The 24,114-nt window shown below is 36.5% G+C and overlaps 1 protein-coding gene across 5 annotated transcripts in view; it reads left to right on the top strand.

Annotated features, from left to right (window-relative positions):
* The first annotated feature begins 7,954 nt into the window (after positions 1–7,954).
* The window catches only part of LOC142842461 (vomeronasal type-2 receptor 116-like), a 30,828-nt gene continuing 14,668 nt past the window's right edge, over positions 7,955–24,114 (top strand). For 2 of the 5 annotated variants that reach the window (XM_075959181.1, XM_075959180.1), the window contains exon 1: positions 7,955–8,151. In XM_075959181.1, coding sequence (XP_075815296.1) covers positions 7,955–8,151 — 197 coding nt within the window. Of the gene's footprint in view, positions 8,152–10,571; positions 10,589–11,842; positions 11,864–15,705; positions 15,712–22,461; positions 22,471–24,114 lie in introns of all 5 variants that reach the window. The other 3 variants (XM_075959179.1, XM_075959178.1, XM_075959182.1) reach the window with 3 other exon arrangements.

Raw genomic sequence — 24,114 nt, 5'->3', positions numbered from 1 at the left:
ACTGAGGGTTCCCTGCCCTGTGGGAAGTCCAAGGTCCCCACCCTCCAACCAGGTCTAGGGAGGTGAGCATCCAAACAGGCTAGGCTCCCAGCAACGCCAGTTCACGCAATAGGATCAAAACCCAGTACCATTGTCCTTGGCTTCTCAGTCATCACTCATTGTCCGCCATGTTCAGTGAGTCCGGTTTTATCCTATGCTTTACAGTCCCAGTCAAGCTGGCCTTGGTGAGCTCCCAATAGACCAGCTCCACTGTCTCAAAGGGTGGGTACACCTCTCGCCGTCCTGACTTCCTTGCTCATCTTCTCCCTCATTCCACTCCTCATTGGGACCTTGGAAACTCAGTCCAGTGCTCCAGTGTGGGTCTCTGTCTCTATCTCCATCCATCGCCAAATGAAGGTTCTATGGTGAAATGCAAAGATATTTGTCAATATGGCTATAGGATAGGGCCATTTCAGGCTGCCTCTCCTCAGCTGTCCAAATATCTAGCTGGGGACGTCTCTATGGACACGTGGGGACACCTCTAGAGTCAAGTCTCTTGCCAACCCTAAATTTGCTTCCTTAATTAAGATATATACTTCCCTGCTCCCATATCCACCCTTCCTTTATCCCAACCATCCAATTCCCCCAAACTCTCTCCATCCTCCCCCTCTCACTTTTCAATCCCCATTTTCTTTTACCCCCATCCTACCCCACCCCCAATCTCCCAAATTTTTGCCCAGCAGTCTTGTCTACTTTCAATATCCAGAAGGATGACTATATGTTTCTCTTTGGGTTCACCTTTTTATTTAGCTTTTCTAGGATCACGAATTATAGGCTCAATGTTCTTTATTTTTGGCTAGAAACTAGTAATGAGTGAGTACATCCCATGTTCGTCTTTTTAGGTCTGGGTTACTTCACTCAGGATAAAATGGATGGATATAATGTTCTTCTTAAAATTGAATTTTGCAAAACACTGAAATGGAACACTGGTGTTCTTTTTTCTTCATTGCAAATATTTTTCCACATAATATCTCCTGATTATGGCTTCTTCTTCCTTTATTCCTTTATTCTTCCATAACCCTCCCCAAAACCACATTATGTTATCCACTCCATTCTATCTTTCATTGAAAAACACACAGTTTTCCTTCTATACTTGTGTCAGCTTCTCCAGCGAGCCAGCAGTCAAGATTCCTGCGGGTAGGCTGTTCCAGCACTCCAAACCATCCTTCGGACCATGAAAGCTACAAGTCCCACTACACCCCCAAACCTTCTTATCACCCAACCACGATCTCAGTGGAACTCTGAAACACAGCCTGCTATTACACAGAGAGGATGAATAGAGGAAATGTGAAGCACAAACTGTGATTGCACAGAGTGGAATAAGAGAGCAGGGCCCAGAGAGAACTCCCTGTCTACCTGAGACACAGAGAGCAATAGTACAGAGCAGAACAGAAACGTTCCCCAAGACACAGACAGCTACACCAAGGATTGAACAATATACAAAGATACTGCTGGGACCAATACAAGAATTTCTCCAAATACCTAAAAAACAACATAGTAACAACAAAACTCAGTATTACAGCAAGACTTCATCATGCTAACCCAGAACAAGAGAAGAAAATGATTTCAAATATAACTTTATGAGGATGATAGATAAAAGGCACGGAGCTACCAGAGATAAAAGCTAATGAATTTACCAATAAGATACAGCCAGTTGGTGATATACTTATAAATAGAATGAGTTAAATTAATATGAGTTAGTCAATAAGAAGATAGAGCTAATGGGCCAAGCATTGATTTAATTAATAAAGTTTCTGTTTGATTATTTTGAGTTTAAGCTGACGGGCAGCCTGGAACCAAAATGTAGCCTCCCTCTTCTCCCAACACTTTTTTTCATTGTATAATTTTAGCTTCTTGGTCAAAAATTAGGTGTTCATAAGTGTGTGGAATAATGTCAGCATTTTTGTTTCAATTCCATTGGTCTACCTGTCTGAATTTATGCCAATACCAAGCAGTTTTTATTACTGTAGCTCAATAATAAAGCTTGATTTCAGGAATGGGAATGCCTGCAGAAGTTCCTTTATTATAGAAGACTGTTTTGGTTATTATTGGTTTTTGTTTTCTCATATGAAGTTGAATAATGTTCTCCAAGGTCTGTGAAGATTTATACTAGGATTTTGATGGGGATTGCATTGAATTTGTTGAGTGCTTTTGGTAGGATTGCCATTTTTACTATTTTGTCTTTACCTATCCAACTGCATGGGAATTTTTTGCTTATATCTTTGACAAATTTCTTCTTCAAAGAATTAAAGTCCTGGTCATACACAGTTTTCACTTGTTTGGTTAGTTTTACCCTAAGATATTTTATGTTCTTTGTGGTTATTGTAAATGGTGATGTTGTTTTCATTTATTTCTCAGCCATTTTATGATTTGAATATAGAAGGAGTACTAATTTTTTTGAGGTGATTTTGTATCCTGGCACATTCTTTAAGGTGTTTACCAGCTGTAGGAATTCCGTGGTAGAGATTTTGGCATCACTTATGTATACTACCATATCATTTACAAATAGTGAGAGTTTGACTTTTTCCTTTCCAAAGTGAATCCCTTTAATCTTTTGTTGTCTTATTGCTCTTGCTAGAAATTTGAGTACTATATTGGATAAATATAGAGAATGGAAAGCCTGGTCTTGTTCCTGATTTTAGTGGAATTGCTTTAAGTTTTCTTCCAGTGGTTTGATTTTAGCTCTTGGATTCCTCTATCTTGTTTTTTAATGTTTATATATGTTCATTTATCCCTTATCTCTCCAAAACCTTTATCCTTAAGGGATGTTCAATTTTGTTGAATGCTATTTCAACATCTAATGAGATGATGATTTGGTTTTTATTGTTTTAGTTTGTTTATATTGTAGATTATGCCAAAGATTTTTTTTTGTATGATGAACAATACCTGCATCCTTTGGATGAATCCAACTTGATTATGGGGATGATTTTCTGATGAGCTAATGGATTTGGTGTGCCAGTATTTTACTGAGTATTTTTACATCTATGTTCATTAGTAAGCAACTTTAAGAATTCTAGAATTGACAGAGACATCTCACTGCCTGGACAGTCTCCCAAAGTTCTTCTATACAGTTAGGGCACTCATCTTCAGCCTACAGGCCCATAGTATCCAGCAGATTTTTCCATGAAGTAGGAAATTTCAAAGACAGTTCTGCCTATATCAGCAGTTTTTCAGTCATATTTTTATGTGTCCTGCAGAATGTCTAGCAGACTCTTTCATGAAGCAGGAACCATGAAGAATTATCTCATTTTAGGCAAGCTCAGCAGTCATTTCTCTGTGGGTCCTGCATGTCCAGTTTGCAGTCAAGGCAAAATCAAATTCTTGCATAAATGACTAACAGACTTTGTAAGGAGCCTCCTCAATGCCCATCTTCCTCTTGAAGTAGATTGGTGTTGCCATGAGCAGATGTGTCTCATGCCATGAAAAGTCCTAAGTTATTAAAATATTTAAATGCCATATTCTAAAGTCCTCTAGAAATTTGAAGAATCTAATTGAAATTTGTCTCTATAGACCTAGAAAATCTAACTAACATGACTACAAGCTTGACTATTATATCTATTAACCTATATTTTTAAATCATACATTACATTTTTAAATGAGCTACACACACCTAATACCTCAATCAAGAGCATAAATATACATATAACAAAATTGGCCTTAAATTTGTATCAATATATATAGTATGTATTCACTCATTAGTGAATTCTAGCCATAAATAAAGGATATTGAGCCTATAATTCATGATCCTAAAGAAGCTAAATTGGAAGGTGAACCCAAAGAAAAACATGTAGTAGACAAGATTGCCAGGCAAAAATTGAGAGCTTGGGGGTGGGCGGGTTGGAGTAAGGGGAAATGGGGTGAGAGAAGGGAGAAAATGAGAATGGGGAGAACTTGGGGGAAAGGGATGGTTGGGATGGAGAAAGAGTGGATATGTGATGGAGGAAGGTCATTGGTTAAGTAATAAAGAAACTGCTTGGCCTCATAGGTTAAAACATAGGTGGGATGAATAAACAGAACAAAATGCTGGGAGAAAGAAGCTGAGTCGAGGAGTCGCCATGATTGCCCCACTCCAGACAGATGCAGGTTAAGATCTTTCCTGGTAAGCCACCTCGTGGGCTACACAGATTATTAGAAATGGGTTAGCTCAATATGTAAGCGCTAGCCAATAAGAGGCTGGAAATAACAAGCCAGGCAGTGTTTAAATGAATACAATTTGTGTGTTGTTATTTAGGGGCATAAGCTAGCCCATGTGGGCGGCAGGGTGCCAGGAATGCAGCACCGCCGCTCCTATTACAACAGATATGGGAGCAGGGAAGTATATATCTTAATTAAGAGAGCCATTTTAGGATGGGAAATAGACTAGACTCTAGAGGGGTTCCCAGGTGTTCAGGGAGATTTCCCCAACTTGTTTCTTGAGCAGCTGAGGAGAGGGTGCCTGAACTGGCCCTATCCCACAGCCACACTGATAAATATGGATCCTCATGGGATTAGAAAATAGACAAGATCTTCTGAAAATCTTGGAAATGTGGAAGAAGGGTTCAAAGGGTGGGGGAAGAGAGAAAGAGAGGGAAGAGGAAATATGAGGGAACAGGATGCTAAAGAAGAGGAAACAGCAGTGAGGGAGAACAAGAAAAGTGATATCTTCATTGAGGGAGCCAGCAAAGGGCTAGGGAGAAACAGCGCACCAGGGAAATTCTCATGAATTTAGAAGAATAAGCCCAGTTAAGGTTCTAAACAATAGTGCCTCCCTCTTTAATCAGATTGGTGACTTCCACTATTGTCATCATAGAATATTCATCCAACACCCAAAAGAATCAGATACAAAGATCTACAATAAATCACTGGGCCCAGATTTTGAAGACCAATCCATGAGAGTTAGGAGTGATGATGGAGCAAAGGGGTATGGTCCGTGATGTTGATATTAAAATAATAGTAATAATCTCACATAAAATGAAACTGGATACAATGCTAAACCTTTACTGATGTAAATTTCATTTGCACTTTTGAATGGTGAATTTCTGAGTCTTGAGTTAGAACAATATTCAATTTTCTGAAAAGGGGGTTGTCTCAAACTTCTTTGCAGAATTTTGGATTTTACTCCTCATACTGCATCACCTTGACCATCCTTAATACAATGCAAGGTGATTATTCTTACTACAAATTGGAATCCCATGTCACAATGATATCCATGGGAGGGTTGATATTTTCTGAACAGAAACAGAGGAGGTGATTGGGGTTAGAGGCAGATGGGAGGTCGAGGAGGACTGAGAAAAGAGGAGGGAGATGAAACTGTAGTTGGGACCTGGATGGAGAAGGGAGGACCTTGGACTTCCCACAGGGCTGGGAACCCTGACTGCTCTTTGGAATGGAGAAAAGTGGAGTGAGGGGGAGAAATGTGGGAGGGGAGGGAAATGGGAGGCTGGGTGGAGGCAGAAATTTGTTCAATTAAAAAAAATCCAATACGAATCCCCTTGATCCCTTTATGTTGTCCAATACGAATCCCCTTGATCCCTTTATGTTGTCTGAACATAGCGGACAATGAGGACTACTGAGAACTCAAGAACAATGGCAATGGGTTTCTGATCCTACTGCACGCACTGGCTTTGTGGGAGACTAGGCAGTTTGGATGCTCAACTTACTAGACCTGGATGGAGGTGGCGGTTCCTTGGACTTCCCACAGGACAGGGAACCCTGATTGCTTTTCGGGCTGGGGGGAGACTTAATTGGGGGAGGGGGAGGGAAATGGGAGGCGGTGGCGGGGAAGAGACAGAAATCTTTAATAAATAAATAAATTAATAAAAAATATATAAAAGTCAAAAAAAATAAAACATTAATTAAAAAAATCCAAAAAAATAAATAAATAAACAAATAAATATATAAATAAGACCCTTCCAATGAGAGACTCTTCCTGTCATATACTTCTCTGTCACATCTTAACCCCCCAGAACAGGTCATCACAGAATCAGGGCTCATGTCGTTTTACATGATGATCTTTAAATGTATTAAGTTCAAAAGGAAAACAGTAGTCCTCTTTGCCTCATGAAATGCTAAGTAAATCTTACAACCAAGCAGGGAAAGTCTTAATACTTTCTGTTACTTAATGTATTTTAAAATAATAAAACATAGAATAGTACTGGGATGGAGTTTCTATAAATACTGAAACTGGCCACATGTAATTTCCAATTGCTTGAAATACTTCTGGCCCCAAAAAATAGGAGTAAGATAAAAACCTGCATTAGCATGATACAAGAAAATGAATAGACAAGGCGAAGTTCTGGGCTACACCTATAGTTCAACATTCTGTTGATAGAACAAAACAAGTCATGCTCACACCTTAGATCAAAACATCCTATAGGCAAACTACTCCCTGAGTGTAATCCAATGTTACCTCCTTAAAAGAAATGGAACCTTAGTTGAACCCTTACACTTTTGTTTGAGGTAGAAACATGTCTATCTCTATTCCTGAAATACAAAGTCTGGCTATTAGCCACACCTGTTGACAATAACCTTGAAGAAAGCAGAACTCTTTGACGTAAATGTAGGTGATAAGTTTGTTTAAGATAGAAACACAGTAACCCTGAAGGAATAGAGGTGTGCTCCAACTTTCTGACTTTTGGTCAATGTGGAAACAAGCTCATATTTTTGTGCCTCCATGCCCTATTTTTGTTCTGCTTTAACTGCAGTCCATATCCATCCACTGAAAGGGACTCATCAGCTCACACTCATCAGTGCACCCTCACAGTGGCAATGCACAGTCTAGAAGGCAAGCAAAAAGACATGAGTTGGAAAATGGTATAAGAAGAATTAATGAGTAACTAACCTGGAATGTTTTCAGATGTTGGTCTTGAACAAATTTCATCTTTGTCAATATGTAAATTTTAATAAAAGCTTGCTTAAATTCAGCCAAAAAAAGAAAAAAATATGCATTGAGCCCATGGTAACTTCACGGTATTTATTGCTTTGGAAGATTCTCAACAAAACATATTCACAATGACTACAAGAATCTAAAATGAGTAAAACACTGTAGGAAATCACAGATAAGGCAGAAGAATTTGATCAGAGGACTAATTGTTCTATGAGAACTTAGGGTCATGGAGGGAGATCATTTTTAGACATAAAACATTTGCCTTGTCTTCTATTTAATATTTGTGTTTGGCGAAAGAGTGAGAGATATTATTGAGAGTTTGAAATGTAGGACACAGAATATGAAGGGATCTTGTTGAATATTCATAAAAAATTTGTAATGCTATAAATGGAATTGATTCTGTGGTGATTTATATAATAGTAGAACAGCAGGATTCAGAAAAAATAGAATTGAGGCTGATTATTGTTCTCAAGACAATGGGAGCACAGTATTTGGTTAGATAATCTGTTACTGTCAGTCATGTAGTAGAAGCGCCACGTGCAAGTTGTGTGAAACTCAATTTCTCTAACTATGGAACTGTTGTTCCTTGTGAAAGAATTACCAGTGTGCAACTAGGAATTTTGACTTTGTGTGTCCTCCATGTTGATCATCTAACAAAGTACACTGACATCATTTCTGAAGGCATTAACATAAAAAGATAATTCTGGCTCTCCTAGAACCAAATTTTTCTCAAAATAACATGACCCAAGGAGCCTTAATTTCCACAAAAACAAATGATGTCATAAGACTACCTGAATTATCCCCATATATATTTCTGAACCAAATTGTGATCACATATATATCAGGTGCACAGCCTCAGGGGAAGAAAGTGTCCAAGATTCTTCCAGAGCTGAGGAATCAACTGGGAAATAAAGGAACCATGAAAACACAAATAGCCTCTCCTTTGGCTGCAGAAATAAAAGCAATTGGGAATATATGGGTGCCCATATAATGTGCTGATCTGAAGAGCACTTCACAACACACACTGACCAGGCTTCAAGGAAGACAAAGATGTTTCCATTGATTTTCCTCTACTTTATCCTGAACATTCCATTTCTTGTGTCCAGGTTCACTCAACCCAGGTGCTTTTGGAGAATGAGGCAGAATAAAGACAAGGGCGAAGACATGGAGACAGGTTATATCTTCTTCCTTAAAATAGTGCAGCAGCCTGTGGAGAATGATTATTTCAACAACATTCTGAATATGCAGTAAGTTTCTTTGAATTTTCAATGTAAATGTCAACATAAATATTTCATAGGGGGTCAGAAAATGAGAATCAGAACAATGTTTAAAATCTTTTGTCCTGTCATTTCAATTTTCACACCTAAACACCTAAAAAAATAACCCTGTGTTCTTTGAGACCCACTGCTTTTTTACGTTTAGTTTGTCAAGGTGGTGTAATATTATTTTCCTAGTTACCCTCCTATTTATAAGGCTGGAAACTGTGGGGAAAACGGGACTGTATAACTTTGTTCATCAAGTGTATCTGTCCTTTTGACTGTTTCCACAACTGAGTAGCCAGTAATATCTTATCGAAAGAAACCCATACTGGTCAATAAATATCATAATAAATGGGTGCAACTAAACTGATGTGGATTAGATACTATGACGACCATGCAGCTTCAAATGCATGTCCCAAAGCAAGTAATATGTGTGACACCCTTGGATCCAAAGACTTTTTACATAGATATTCAGTAATCTCTCAAATGCTCTGCATGTGGGCACACTGTGCCTTCTAATGCCGCATAAAGAATAAAAACAGGAGATTTGCCCACTGTTACACTCTTATATGATTCTGTTTCTCCATACTTCACTTACGTATAACCATAGGCCTTTGTTTCCACAGTACATTTCTTCACTGTCTCTTTAAACTAGAGAAAGAATATTTGTAGTATAAATGATATATTTGCATTCTTTGTAATAGGAATTGTCACTAATAGCGGTGACTGCGTACTTTCCTAGCACTTGGCTAACTGGCAGCTGAAGCATACGATCCTTGAAAACACTTGAGAATAGTGATCTCCCAGCTCTTTGCTATTATCTAAGAAGGACATGTCTCTTCTCTATAACTCCAGACTGTTTTCTCACTGTCAATTATATCTCATTTACACCTTATTTTTCTCTTCAATGATTTTACTAGGTATAGCTTTGTCTTTTACCAGTTTAGGCATATGATCTTTTGATTTTCATGTATTCTTGATAGCTCTTTTCAAATATAGCACTTTAGGTCACTATGCATAGACGTATCTTTTTTACCAAATTAGTTATTCATTCCGAATTAAACAACTAAAGATTTTATTAAATGATATATTTAAATGACATTAAGGTGCAGGGACAGACATTCTTTTAGTAAAATATACAAAATGAAAAATAGCTCTGTGATTTAGAGTGAGGCAAACAGAAATCTCCTATCTTTTCCTATTGAAGGCATGTGAGAAAGCAATAAAACTTTTTTCTGCTTCTAAATCTTCATGTTATTTTGTTAGTTTTCTTCCCACTAATGTTCAAGATGACGTTATCTTGGATATTTCTTAACAGATTTGAATAATCTAGTAGATAACCTAAAATGCACATTACTTACAGACAAATAACAACAATAACACAGTATAGCTGTGCATTTCCTTACACAATTTATAGAGGGAAAAAAACTACTCTAAGGTACAAGTTCAGTTACATTGTATTGAGTGCTCTAATTCAAAAGTATCCTTTTTAGCTAGTGATGGATTTTTCAGGAGTGCATTGACCTATTTTGTTGTTCAGTGTGCAGAAGTTAGTGTTTCACTTCCATAAGTTCTTATCTCAAATGTAGACAAGAAAATGTATGTTGTTCAGATATACCTGGTATTATTATCCTTAATCTCTGCATTTGTAAATGGTGTAGGTGCATCATTGCACACTCGAGGCCAGTGGCAACTAAGACAGATATAAATGAAAAAAATGAATTCCATTCCCTTTTTATGGTCTATATGAGTATTTCTCATGTCCATACACACAGATGATCTATTTACCCTCTGTATTCTGCTATTTAAATTTATTAAAAATTAAGTATTTAAAGAATTTTTGCCAATAATCAATAAAGAAGAAAATACAAGATGGTGATGATAGACATGAGGGAATATGTTAACTATATTGTCCACTAAATATGAAGGAATTATTAGTACAGGAGCCAAAGGTTGCCCCAGAAGACTACTGTGCAGTCACCATCATTCCTTGAATGCCTTAACCCAGTTCAGTTTGTTTTACAAAAATTACCAGAATCTTGGCTAATGCATCACGTGTACATTTAATCTTGCTCAATAATTTCAAACTGAATATATTATCAGGTTTTCTGTTTCATCAAAGCCTGTAACCTTTATTTATCTTCTATGCAAGCACTAAAAACCAGAGAAGGGCAGCCCTTTCTGTGAAAGCTCCAAATGACTCATCTTATTTATGGGAGATTTACTTTCACGAACTTTTAAAGCTTTTGCAAACTTCCAGCAACTGATGTCATTCCAACCCACAACACAGGGCATTTGTTGCAATTATTGAGGGATGTTGGGAATACTGTCCAGTATTTTCCAATCCTTTTTACTACAAATATCATATGTAAATCTCTGTCTGTAATAAACACTGTTGCCTTTTATAGAACACAAAATGAAAACTGTCAGTTTGCTCTGATCTTGACTGTTTGCATTGGTGATGTCAGCAAGAAACCTGATCTTTTAGCAAATATGTCACAAGTATTTCAATTACCAGCAAGGATGGTGTAATAATGTGCCACAATTACACAGTCTCATTCATTTTCTCAGAACAAAATAAAGAAACTTCCCTAATTATGTCTGTAATGACAAGTTCATGTATACTATAGGGTTTATAGGACCTTATTGAACATCTGTCATAATAGGACTAGTCACATACCTCTCTATATCTCAGCAAGTGAGTATTTTTGGATATTTGAAAGAAATCCTTGTCTTTATTTGTACCATCCCAGAGGCTAAGAAAAGTGTGAGGAAGATGAAGGCCACATATGTATGTCAAAATGTGTAGTTAAAGGCTACTATTCAGAGACTTGCTGAGGGTTTTGCATTTCCTTGTGAAGAACAGAGATGAGAAAAGTTTAAAAAAAGAGATGGCTTTCTAGAACTCTTGGCAGAACAGTGTTTTTACGTTCTCGGGTGTGCAAGCTACTTCATGCAGGTCCCTGTGTCCATTCAGCTTACTTATGCACCTTGCGTGATTCATTCAGCTTATCTATGCACCTGCCTATCCTGTCCTAAGTGATCAGCTGGCCAACAAAGATACATCTCTAGCTCAGGCCATGATTTCTTTTGTGCTTCACTTAAACTGAAACTTGGCTGGGCTGCACATCTCTAACAATGAAGACGGTGCTTAATTTCTCTCAAAACTGAGAAAAGACATGGTAAATATACAGTCTGCTATGACTTGTGAATATGATCACAGTCAACTTTACTTGTTTCTCAACTTACTAGACCTGGATGGAGGTGGGGGTTCCTTGGACTTCCCACAGGACAGGGAACCTTGATTGAGTTTCGGACTGAGGGGTGGGGCTTAATTAGGAGAGGGGAAGGGAAATGGGAGGCAGTGGCGGGAAAGAGACAGAAATCTTTAATAAATAAATAAATTTAAAAAAATGACCTGAAGTATATTATAACCAAAAAAAAATCACCCACAATTTTTTTTTCATTTATGGTGACACAGACAATACTCACACTGTGTGCTTTAGAATGTACATAGAGAACATGGGTCACCCCCTCACAGTAGGTTAAATGTATCTATAAGAAATAGAAACTTCACACTTGACTCATACCATTGGGATGTGAACTTTTACAAATCTGCCTGTTGAGATTTATGCTTTTTAAATTTTGACCTTACTTTGGACCAATTCCTAAAATTCAGATAAAAACGTGACAAGACTAGGTGGATGAGGTTTAGATGTATCAGCTTCTAGTTTACACACTGAAAATTTTTTCATTCAATGCCTCATTGGAATGGCTGATGGTACAGACTTTTGACATGGCCTTTAGTAAGAGCACATATGATGTATACAGTGCTGTGCATGCTGTGTCCCAAGCAGTGCATGAGATTCTTCAATAAGATGAACAGTCACTGGATGATAGGAAAAAAAATCTGATATTACATGCTTGAAGGGAGAGCTTCTTTTATTGGATTATATTTGGTGTCATCAATGCCATAGTGCTTAGAGGATCTCAGATGCTCTAATCTAGTATTTTAAGAAATATTCACCAAATACAAAGATTTCTGAACATTTTTCTGCTGTGGAAATAAATCTAGACTTTGATATAAATTTTTAATACAGACTATGAAGGGGAAGAAACTAAGTATCAATGAAAATCAGTGACTGCTACAAAGCACATGAATATAATCATCCTATCCTACTACTGAAAACATATCAGTCTTTAGTTATTAATGCTCTCCCTGTTGATAAGAAGAACCCTCCTTTGTTAATTATCACATATGTGTTAATTACTGAGGGTTATGTTTTCCGTAAGTTTTCTTAACTTATTCTGCCCCCTTTTACACTCTGGAGACCTCAAATATAACTCTGAGAGTAATTACAGAAGAAATTGTGTTGTGATTCAATTCAATGGGTGCATACATATTCATTTATGTGAATGGAGATTTTTCACTTTGTATGCATGTATGTTGTGTATTTCTTTATATCTGTGTTCATGTTTGTGTTGATATAATATGTGTGTGTGTGTTTGATATATACTTCTCTATAGCTGCATCTCTGTTTTTAGAAATGAGCATATATTTTCCTTATGTCAATTTCTTTCTGTTGGGAGTTTTTTTATGTATAACTTCCTGTGCTTGTTTGTGAATACATGTCCTTTCGTGTGCCTATGTGTATGTCCTTCATATTTCTTTGTATGTGCTTGCACATATGTATATCTGTGTTGCTGTGTGTGTTGTTATGTCTTTGTTTATGTGCATAAATTTGTCTATGTCATTGTCTCATTGTTTGGTTATTTATATCTGTGTATTTCTCCCTGTGTATTTGTCTGAGAATATGCGTGTATATGTGTTTATGTCTCTTTTTGCATAATTTCTTTCTGTGTTTCTTTGGGTTTTATACGTCTCTATGACAACATATGCCACTGTGCTTATCTGTGTGTCATTGCAGAAATGAGTGAGTTTGTATAAATGAGTATGAGGCTGTAATATGCATTTATTTCTCTATGGATGTGAGTATCTCTGTGTGTAGCAGTTTCTCTGTTATGTGTGTGTGTGCAGTTCATATCTATGCTGAAGCAGCTCAACCAGTGTAGAAGCAATTGGAATATGGGGTCCGAGGAAAGCCTGCAAACCATGGAAATAGAGAAAAAGCCACTAAAGTAGACATGGAGATGTGTAAAAGAGGAAACTGTTTCAAGATGTGAGGGATTGGGGCTGCCTGTAGGAAGAGCTTGTCTGTTGTCAGTCAGCAACTATAGTTAGATTAGGAATTCCTTTGCCCGTGAACTTTAAGGCCTGTGGCGTTTGGGATCAGAGAATGCCCAACAGCTAGGGACTCTTGTAAGAGACTGAAAAAGGAAGATGACAGACTTATTTTGAGGACTGGCAGCAAGGAAGAAAAGCCAGCATTGGTGGCAGTCACTAAAGTAGCTGCAGAGCCCAGGGTAACTGGCTAACTCTTGATTTTCAGCCCGGAGTTGAATGCCAGATGATGGTTTTATATACTTATTTTTTATCAATAAAAACTCAGGAGTCAGCTATCAGTGTAAGAGCCTGAATGGTCCGAGTAGTAGTGGAGAAGCAACAAGTGCCCACAATCTCTTTTTTCCCCATCGAAAAGAGTCAAGTCCCTCTCTAGAGGCCCACTATTACTTCCTGTTAATTTTCATCAACGAAAAGCTAGGTGCAACATCCAAGTCAACACAAACTTTATTATCACCCGTGGGAACATTGAATGTTATATGATAGTTAACAAGGTAATCTAAATATACAATATAAAAATCTTTCACTTACTTTGTAGAGAAACATAGAGATATTTTACATCATTTCTGGTTATAATGAAGGGTGTTGTTTATTTTTTTGTAGTCTCTTGTCATTATTAAATAGAAGAGCTACATTTTTTTTTGTACTTTCTATTTTATCCCACCACTTTAGGAATGATTCAGTTGTAGGGATTCTGTGCTAGAATTTTCTGAATCACTTATATATGCTGTCATATATTATGCAAATACCTATATTTAAAATCTTACTTTTCAATTTGTAGACTTTTGATGTTCTTTTACAGTTTTACTGCTCTTACTAAAAATTCAAATAAACATCTAGAGCATAGACCACCTTGACTTGGTCCTGATTTTAATAGAAATCTTTTTCAGTTTTTTCATTTATAGTAATATTGGGCATAGGAGAGCTGTAAAGAGCTTTATATGTTTGGGTATGTTCTTTGAATTCATACATTCCCAAAGACTATTTTCATGAAAGTCTGTTAGAATTTGTCAAATGAATTTTAGCATCAAATGGGATTATGATGTCGTATTTTTCTTCAATTTGCCTATATGGTGAATTATACTGACTGATTTTCGTGTGCTGGATCATCCTCCAAACTCTGGGATAAAGCCTGGTTTTTTGTAATCTTTGTGATGTATTTTTGAATTCCATTTGCAAGTATTTTATTGAGTATTTTACACTGATATTCAAAAGGGAAATCATTGGAATTTTTGTTCACATTTGAATTACTTGTATATTGTGTATCAGGTGACTGTTGTCTCATGAAGTGAAGCTGGCAATTTAGCTTCTTTTTATTTTGTGGAATAACTGGAAGTAACCTGGTGTTTGCTCTTACTGAAATGTCAGGTAATCTTTTGTGGTAAAATTATCTGTCTTTGGGCCTTATTTAATGGTGAGACTCTTAATAATGGTTTATATTTCCTGAGGAATTGCTGGAGTATATCTATTGCTTCTCTGTTATTGAATGAATTTGATAGTTCTACGAGAAACCATCCTTTTTTTTAGATTTTCAGATTTTGTTATTGTAAGTTTTTTAAGTGAGACCTAGTGATTATCTAGATTTCCTTGATGTATATTATAATTCTCCCGTTTTATTTATGATTTTCTTAATTTAGATAGTCAATCTTTAAGTTAGTTTGGAAACATATTAAGCTTTCTTGTTGGCTTTCTCAAAGAATCAATTCTTAGTTTCATTGTCTTTTATTGTTCTCTTTTATCTAATTTATTCAATACATAATTCAGTTTGTTTATGTCCTGTGTCTAATCCTCTTGCATGCCCATATTTCTTTTTGTTCTAGAGCATTTAGGTGTTTAAATTGATAGTATATACAATATATTGAGTATACAGTCTCGCCTATTTTTTTGTCAAATGCTAGATGAAAGACATTTTCTTTTATTTAATACTTGGTTTTGTATTTTTTATTGCTTTTATATAATACATTTCAAAATTTCCACTTCCTCTCCTTCTACAATTTCCCTTTCACCCCCCACTTATCCTCTACCCTCCTCCTCCAGCACTAAGAAAAGGCAGGGTACCCTACCCTATGCGAAGTCCAAGGCCCTCCCCAACTATATCCAAGCTTAAAAAGGTATGCATCCAAACATACTAGGATCCCAAAAAGCCAGTACCTGCAATAGACACAAATCCCAGTGCCATTATCATTAGCTTGTCACTCTGCCACAATTGTGAGCCACATACAGGTGTCCAGTTTGATTCCATGCTCGTTCAGTCCCAGTCTAGCTGGCTTTGGTGATCTCCCATTCGTTCAGGCACACAGTCTCAAGTGGGTGGAACAACCCCTCACAGTCCTGATCTCCTTACTCATATTCTCCCTCCTTCTGCCCTTCAGCTGGACCTTGGGAGCACAGTCCAGTACTCCGATGTGGGTCTCTGTCTCTGTCTCCATCTGTCTCCAGACGAAGGTTCTATGGTGATATTCAAGATAGTCATCAGTATGAATAAGGAAAGTTTAGGCACCCTCTCCTACACTTCCAGGTTCCTAGCTGGGGACAAACCCGTGTTCACCTGATAAACCCTCTAAACCCAAGCCTCTTTTCAACCCCAAAATGGCTCCCTTAATTAAGATACCTTCTTCCCAGCTCCCATATTTGTCCTTCCTCCATCTCAACAACCCCACTCCCTCAAGCTGTCCCGAACCCTCCCCTTCTCCTTTCTCTCTCCCCCTCTCCCCTTCCCTCACTCCATCCTCACCCCCACTCTCCTAACTTTTGCCTAACAAAATTGTCTACTTACAATTTCCAGGAGGATATATATATATATATATATATATATATATTTAGATTCACCTAATTACTTAGCTTTTCTAGCATCACGAATTATTGGCTCAATGGCCTTATTATGTCTAGAATCCACTAATGAGTGAATACATACCATATTTGCACTTTTGGGCCTGGGTTATCTCACTCAATTTAGTGTTTTTATTTCCATCCATAGGCATGCAAAATTCAAGATGTCATTTTTTTTCTTACCACTGCGTAATACTCCAATGTGTAGATGTGCCAAAATTTCTTTATCCATTCTTTCATTGAGGAACACCTAGGTTGTTTCCAGGTTCTGGCTGTTACAAATAGTGCTGCTATGAACATAGTTGAAAAAAATGCTTTTGTAGTATAATTTGGCATCTCTTGGGTATATTCCCAAGAGTGGAATCACTGGATCCTGAGGTAGGCTGACTCTCATTTTTCTGAGAAACTGCCACACTGATTTCCAAAGTGGTTGAACAAGTTCACATTCTCACCAGCAATGGATAAGTGTTCCCCTTATTCCACATCCTCTCTTGCATAGGTTATTATTTGTATTATTGATCTTAGCCATTCTGAAAGGTGTAAGATGGTATCTCAAGGTTGTTTTGATTTGCATTTCACTGATAGCTAAGGAAGTTGAACATTTCCTTAAGTGTCTTTTGGCCATCTAAAATTCTTCTGTTAAGAATTCTCTGTTCAGTTCAGTACCCCATTTTTTAATTGTGTTCTTTAGAATTTTAATGTCTAGTTTCTTAAGTTCTTTATATAGTTTGGAGATCAGACCTTTGTCTGATGTGGCGTTGGTGAAGATCTTCTCCCATTCAGTAGGTGGCCTTTTTGTCTTGATGATTGTGTCCTTTGCTTTACAGAAGCTTCTCAGCTTCATGGGATCCCATTTATTCATGGTTGCTACTGAAGTTATACATAGAAAGTGGTCTCCTGTTTCCATGTATTACAGGATACTTCCCACTTTTTCTACAATCAGGTTAAGTGTGGTTGGATTTAAATTGAGGTCTTTAATCTATTTGGACTTGACTTTTGTGCTGGTGATAGACATGAATCTATTTTCATTCTTCTACAATTTGTTAAAGATGCTTTTTTCTCCCATTATATAGTATTAAATTCTTTGTCAAAAATCAGGTGTTCATAGTTTTGTGGATTAATATCAGGGTCTTCGATTTGATTCCATTGGTCAACATCTCTGTTTTTATTCCAATACCAAGCTGCTTTCTTTACTGTAAGTCTATAATAGAGTTTGATGTCAGGGATGTTAAAGCCGCCGGAATTTTCTTTATTATATAGGTTTGTTTTGACTATTTTGGGTTTTTTGTTTTTCCATATGAAGTTGATTGTTGTTTTTTCAAGGTCTGTGAAGAATTTTTTGGGATTTTGATGAGAACTGCATTGAATATATTTAGAATTGCCATTTTTATTATGTTGATCCTAGCAATCCAAGACCATTAAAGATTCTTCCATTTTCTGGTAGCCTCTTCAATTTCTTTCTTCAAAGTCTTAAAGTTCTTGTCAAATAGATCTTTCACTCCCTTGGTTATTGTTATCCCAAGGTATTTTACGTTATTTGTGGCTATTGTGAAAGTCGATGTTTTTTTCTGATTTCCCTCTCTGCTTCTTTATCCTTTGTGTGTAGGAGAGCTACTGATTTTTTTTTTTTTGAGTTGATCTTGTATCCTGCCACATTACTGAAGGTAGGAGTTCTTTGGTAGAGTTTTTGTGGTCACTTATGTGCACTATCATACCAGCTGCAAATAACAAAAGTTTGACTTTTTCCTTACCAAGTTGAATCCCCTTGACCTCTTTATGATGACTTACTGCTATTGCTAGAACTTGAACACTAAATGGAAGAGATATAGAGAGAGTGGACAGCCTTTTATTGTTCCTGATTTTACTGGAATTGTTTTGAGTTTCTCTCCATTTAATTTTATGTTAATTTAATTTTTAGCTGTTGGTTTGCTGTGTATTGCTTTTAATATATTTATGTATGATTCTTGTATCAATTAATCTCTCCAAGACATTTATCCTAAAGTGGTGTTGAATTTGTCAAAAGCTTTTTCAGCATCTAATGAAATGATCATATACTTTTTTCTGTTTATTTGTATGATAGATTACATTGATAGATTTTTCATATGTTGAACCAGCCCTGCATCTCTGGGATGAAGCCTACTTGATCGTAATGGATTTTTTATGTGTTCTTGAACTCAGTTTGCCAGTATTTTATTGAGAATTTTTGCACCCATGTGCATGAGTGAGATTGGTCTGAAATTCTCTTTATTGGTTAAATCTTTGTGTGGTTTTGGTATCAGGGTAACTATAGCTTCATAAAAAGAGTTTGGCAATAACACTTTTGTTTCTATTATGTGGAATACTTTAAGGAGTATAGGTATTAGGTCTTCTGGGAAGTTCTGGTAGAATTCCACATTGAAACCATCTGGTCCTGTTGTTTTCTTGGTTGGGAGTTTTTCGATAACAACTTCTATTTCCTCACAACTTAAAGGTCTATTTATATTGTTAACCTGGTCTTGAGTTAATTTTGGTATAAGATATTTATCTTTAAAAATATCCATTTCTTTTACATTTTACAATTTTGTGGCATACACACCTTTGTAGTAAGACCTAATGATTGTCTGAATTTTCTCAGTGTCTGTTGTTATGTTCCACTGTTCATTTCTGATCTTGTTAATTTGCACGTTCTCTCTCTACCTTTTGATTAGTTTGGATAGGGGTTTGTCAATCTTGTTGATTTTCTCAAAGAACCAACTCTTTGTTTTATTGATACTTTGGATTGTTTTCTGTGTTTCTATTTTGTTGATTTTAGCCCTCAGTTTGATTATTTCTAGTCTTCTACTTCTCCTGGTTGAGTCTGCTTCTTTTCTTTAGAGCTTTTAGTTGTGCTGTTAAGTCTCTAATGTGAGCTTCTCTGATATGTTTTGTTTTGTTTTTTTAATGTGGGCACTTAGTGCTATCAACTTTGTTCTTAGCACTACTTTTATAGTGTCCCATAGGTTTGGCTATGTTGTGTCTTCAATTTTCTTTAATTCAAGGAAGACTTTAGTTTCTTTCTTCCTTGACCCAGGGGTGGTTCAGTAGTTGACTGTTCAGTCTCCATGAGTTTGTATGCTTTCTGAGGTAGAATTGTTGATAAATTCTAACTTAACTCCATGTTGATCCAATAAGACACAGGTGGTTACTCCATTTTTCTTTTATTTTTGGCTGCTTGTTTTGTTACCGAGTATGTAAAGAATTTTAGAGAAGTGTCCATGAGATACTGAGAAGAAGGTATATTCTTTTTTTGTTTAGGGGGAATGTTTCATAGATGTCTGTTAAGTCCATTTGCTTCATTACATCTGTTAGTGCTCTTATTTCTCTGTTAAGTTTCTGTCTGGTTGTCTTGTCCATTGGTGAGAGGGGGGTGTGATTAAACCTCCTATTATTAGTGTGTGGGGTTTGGTGTGTGATTTGAGTTCTAGTAATATTTGTTTTACATTTGTGGGTGCTTTTATATTAAGGACATAGATATTCAGGATTGAGACTTCTTCTTGATGAATTGTTCCTGTTATGAGTATAAAGAATCCTTCTCCATCTCTTCTGATTGATTTTAGTTTGAAATCAATTTTGAAAGGTATTAGGATAGCCACACCAGCTTGTTTCTTAGGTCTGTTTGATTGGAAAATCTTTTCCTCACACTTTACTCTGAGATAGCGTCTGTCTTTGGGGTTGAAGTGTGATTCTTGTAAACAGAAGAATAATGGATCCTGTTTTCATATCCATTTTCTTAACCTGTGCCTTTTTAATAGGTGAATTTGTCCATTGATATTGAGGGTTAATAATGACAAGTGGTTGTTAACTCTGGTTATTTTCTTTGTGGTAGTGCTTGTGTGTTTCACTTCTTTGAGTTGTGTTGATGGTGGGTTGTCATATGTCTGTGCTATTGTGGGTGTTGTTGCCTTCCTTGAGTTGAAGTGTTCTTTCTAGTACTTTCTGTAAGGCTGGATTTCTGGATACATATTGTTCAAATCTGTTTTTGTCACAGAATGTCTTATTTTGTCCATCGATGGTGAAAGAAAGCTTTGCTGGGTATAGGAGTCTGGGCTTGCATCCGTGGTCTCCTAGTATCTGCAGAACATATATCCAAGACTTTCTGGCTTTCATTGTTTCCATTGAGAAGTCAGATGTAATTCTGGTAGGTTTACCTTATATGTTACTTGACCATTTTCTTTTGCAGCTCTAAATATTCTTTCTTTATTCTGAATGTTTCTTGTTTTGATTATTATATGGCAAAGGGATTTTTTTTGATCCAGTCTATTTGGTGTCTTGGGAGCTTCTTGTACCTTCATAAGAATATCCTTTTTTAGGTTGGGAAAATTTTCTTCTATAATTTTCTTGAATATATTTTCTGGGCCTTTGAGCAGTAATTCTTCTCCTTCTTCTACCCTTATTATTCTTAGGCTTGGTCTTTCCATAGTGTCCCAGATTTCCTGAGTGTTTTGTGTTTAGAAGTTGTTGGATTTGTTGTTTTCTTTAATCAATAAGTCTATTTTCTCTATAGTATCTTCAGTGCCTGAGATTCTTTCTTCTATCTCTTGTGTTCTGTTGGTTATACTTGTCTCTGTAGTTCCTGTTCATTTACCCAGATTTTCCATATCCAGATTTTCCATATCCACATCCCTTAGTTTGTGTTTTCTTTATTACATCGATTTCAGACTTCGAGTCTCAAACTCCTTCCTTTATCTGTTTGATTGCTTTTTCTTTGGTTTCTTGGGTATCTTTGAGGGATTTATTAATATTTTCTAACTTTTTGTTTGTCTTCTTTTCTATTTTTTGAGAGAGTTTTTCACTTCCTGTTTAAGGGTCTCCATCATTTTCATGGGGTTACTTTTAAAGTTGACTTCTTTCATTTCTTCTGGGTTAGGATGTTCAAGTCTTCCTGTTGTGTCTGTCCACTGTGTTCTGGCAGTAACATGTTGCTTTTTAGGATGTTGGAGGAATTCTTGATTGATGCCTACACATCTTATCTCTTCCTCTCCAGATTTCCCAGCATGGGAGCAGGGCCTCTTGATGGGCTCCAAGCACCTTACAGACAAAAAGGCAGGCTCTCCATATACCCCCCAACATGGTAACAGGTTTTCTTACTGGGTTCCAAGGACCTAGAAGACAAAAAGAAGGGTTCTTTGAATTACCCTCAACATGGGAGCAGGGCCTCTTGCCTGTCTTCAAGGACCTCTCTAGATCCCCCCAGCACAGAAGCATGTTTTCTTGCCCCAAATGACATTTTCTTTCACCACTGCTCTCACTTTGTCAATAAGTTTGGTTATATGTAGTATTCATATTTAATTAGGTCTAAAAAGTCTTTAATTTCATTATTGTTACCTTGATTTCCTCATCATTCATTTGAAAATTGTTTGTTTTCAGTGTGAAAGTTTTCTGTTTTTCTCTTAAAGCTGATATTCAAGTTTAATCTCTCTTTATTTGATAGGGGGCAGAGGGTTATTTTACTTTTCTTGCATCATTTGAGATTTGCTTTATGACCAAGTATGTGGTCAATTTTGGGGAAAATTCCATGAGATCCTCAAAAGATGAAATACTAGTTTATGTTTGTATTCAGCATTCTGGAGATATTTGAGAGGTTCTTTTGTTATAATATCTGTTACTAGGAGTAATTCTATGTCTTCTTTGTTCGGATGACCTGTTTTTTGGAGAAAGTAGGATGGTGAAATATCTGAAAGACAGTGTGTCATGTAAGCTTTAGTTATATTTCTTTTAAAATATGAGTCCAGATGCATTAAACTATAGAAATTAAGAATTAAAATATAATCTTTGGGTTGTATACTATAATAAAAATGAAGTACCTGTACTATTAGAAGCAGCGAGCCACTTCCCGCTGCCTGGCTCCTGGCCTTCCAGCTAGCTTATATCCCGAAATAACAACACACAAATTGTATTTATTTAAATACTGCCTGGCCCATTAGTTCTAACCTCTTATTGGCTAACTCTCACACATTTGTTTAACCCTTTTCTAATAATCTGTATTGCCTCTTGTCTATGTCTTACCAGCATGAGTCTAACCAGCAGAACAGACATCATCAAGATGGATGCAGTCTAGAGATAGCCTATGGCCAACATGAAAATTTAGTAGTGCTATTTTCTTTACAACTAATAAGTTTTACTTCTTTTTTTAATTATAAAGACAATGTGAGTGTGAAAATACATGCAAATATTTTAGCTCTAATAATGGAAACTTTTTGTTAAGAGAGGATTCCCACGTCGTAATATGGGAGTCCCCTCTGTATTCTGTGATTACCATTAATGAATACAAAAACTGCCTTGCCTGTTGATAGGTCAGAACTTAGGTAGGTGAGGAAAACTAAACAAAATGCTGGGAGGAAGAAGGTAGAGTTGGAGAGACACTGTGGAACCACTGCCACCAGAAACAGAGATGCCCAGTACAAACAAGTGTCTTCTCCCAAATCCCATTTTCAGTGCAGGATTTTGAGAGTAAACTAAATAGACGAATAGAGAAATGGTATAAGAATGTCACTTCCTAGTTTCTACCTGCTTCTAAGCTAATCAACAAAAGACTTCTTTGCAACCACTACTAGATTGTAAAGTGAGCAAAAAAAAATGAATAAAAAGAAAATGAAAGATAAAGCAGAAAAAAATCAGTCAACAGATGTTCTTAATCTGTGAGAATAGAGGGTCATGGAGGAATATATTGCTAGATATTAAATATTCAGTTTGCCTTCTCATTATTCATGATTGTTTAAGAGGAAGAGTGATAGGTCTTATGTAGTGGACGAAAGGAATCACAAAGGTCTGCTGTTCTCTCTGGATTTTGTTGAATATTTAAAAATCAGCATTTAACAAGAAAATGACCTGTGGTTGTTTGATGAGCTGGATAGTTTTGGAATATTAGAATATAGAAATTTTCAGGATATAGTTTGATTGTTAGTTCTCAAAAGAATGGAAGGACAAGATTTTGGTTAAAATGGCTTTAATGCCTTCAAGGAAGAGGAATGTCATTAAACTACCTGAATTTGTCTCATATGCATTCATCACATGAACTCTAGACTTCAGATGCAGTACCTTTAAAAGTCTGTTGAAGATCTCTACATTTTCCATAATATATATCCATCCACTTCACAGTTTCTATAGCATTGTAGCAAGAGATGACTTATTAAATAAAACCCCATTCTATTTCAATTAGTATCATCCTATATGGGCCAAAGTAAATGGTCATAGAATATAATCAACTGATGGAATTCATCAATGTATATGTCCTAAAGCATGTGCTAGCATGTCCTAAAGCCTAACTGGCTGTCAACCTGTAGAAGAATGAAAATATATTCATAGCCATCACCATGCATGTCCAAATGGATGAAAGACATCAATATAAATCTGACCATACTAAACCTGATAGAAGAGAAAGTGGGAAGTAGCCACTTTGAAAATCAGTGTGGTGATTACTCAGAAAACTAGGAAACACCCTACTTCATGACCCAGCAATACCACTCTTAGGAATACACCCAAAAGATGCCCAATCATACAACAAAAGCTTTTGTTCAACTACGTTCATAGCAGCATTATTTGTAATATGCCAGAACCTGGGGAAAACCTAGATGCCCTCAATGGAAGAATGGATAAAGAATGCGTAGCACATCTATAGAGTACTTCTCATTGGTAAAAAAAAAAAATCAATTAAACTTGGATTTAACATGCAAATGGATGGAAGTGGAAAGCACTATCCTGAGTGAGATAACACAGACCCACAAATATGAATATGGTATGTACTCACTCATAAGTGGATTATAGCCATTAATAAAAAACATTGAGCCTATAGTTCATGATCCTAGAGAAGCTAAATTATAAGGTGAACCAAAAGAAAATCATGTATAGATCAACATGGAAAT

Source organism: Microtus pennsylvanicus, chromosome 1 (genome assembly GCF_037038515.1).
Source record: "Microtus pennsylvanicus isolate mMicPen1 chromosome 1, mMicPen1.hap1, whole genome shotgun sequence".
Classification (NCBI taxonomy): Eukaryota; Metazoa; Chordata; class Mammalia; order Rodentia; family Cricetidae; genus Microtus; species Microtus pennsylvanicus.
The sequence above is the reverse complement of the archived record's forward strand: the minus strand, read 5'-3'. Positions and strand labels throughout refer to the sequence as shown.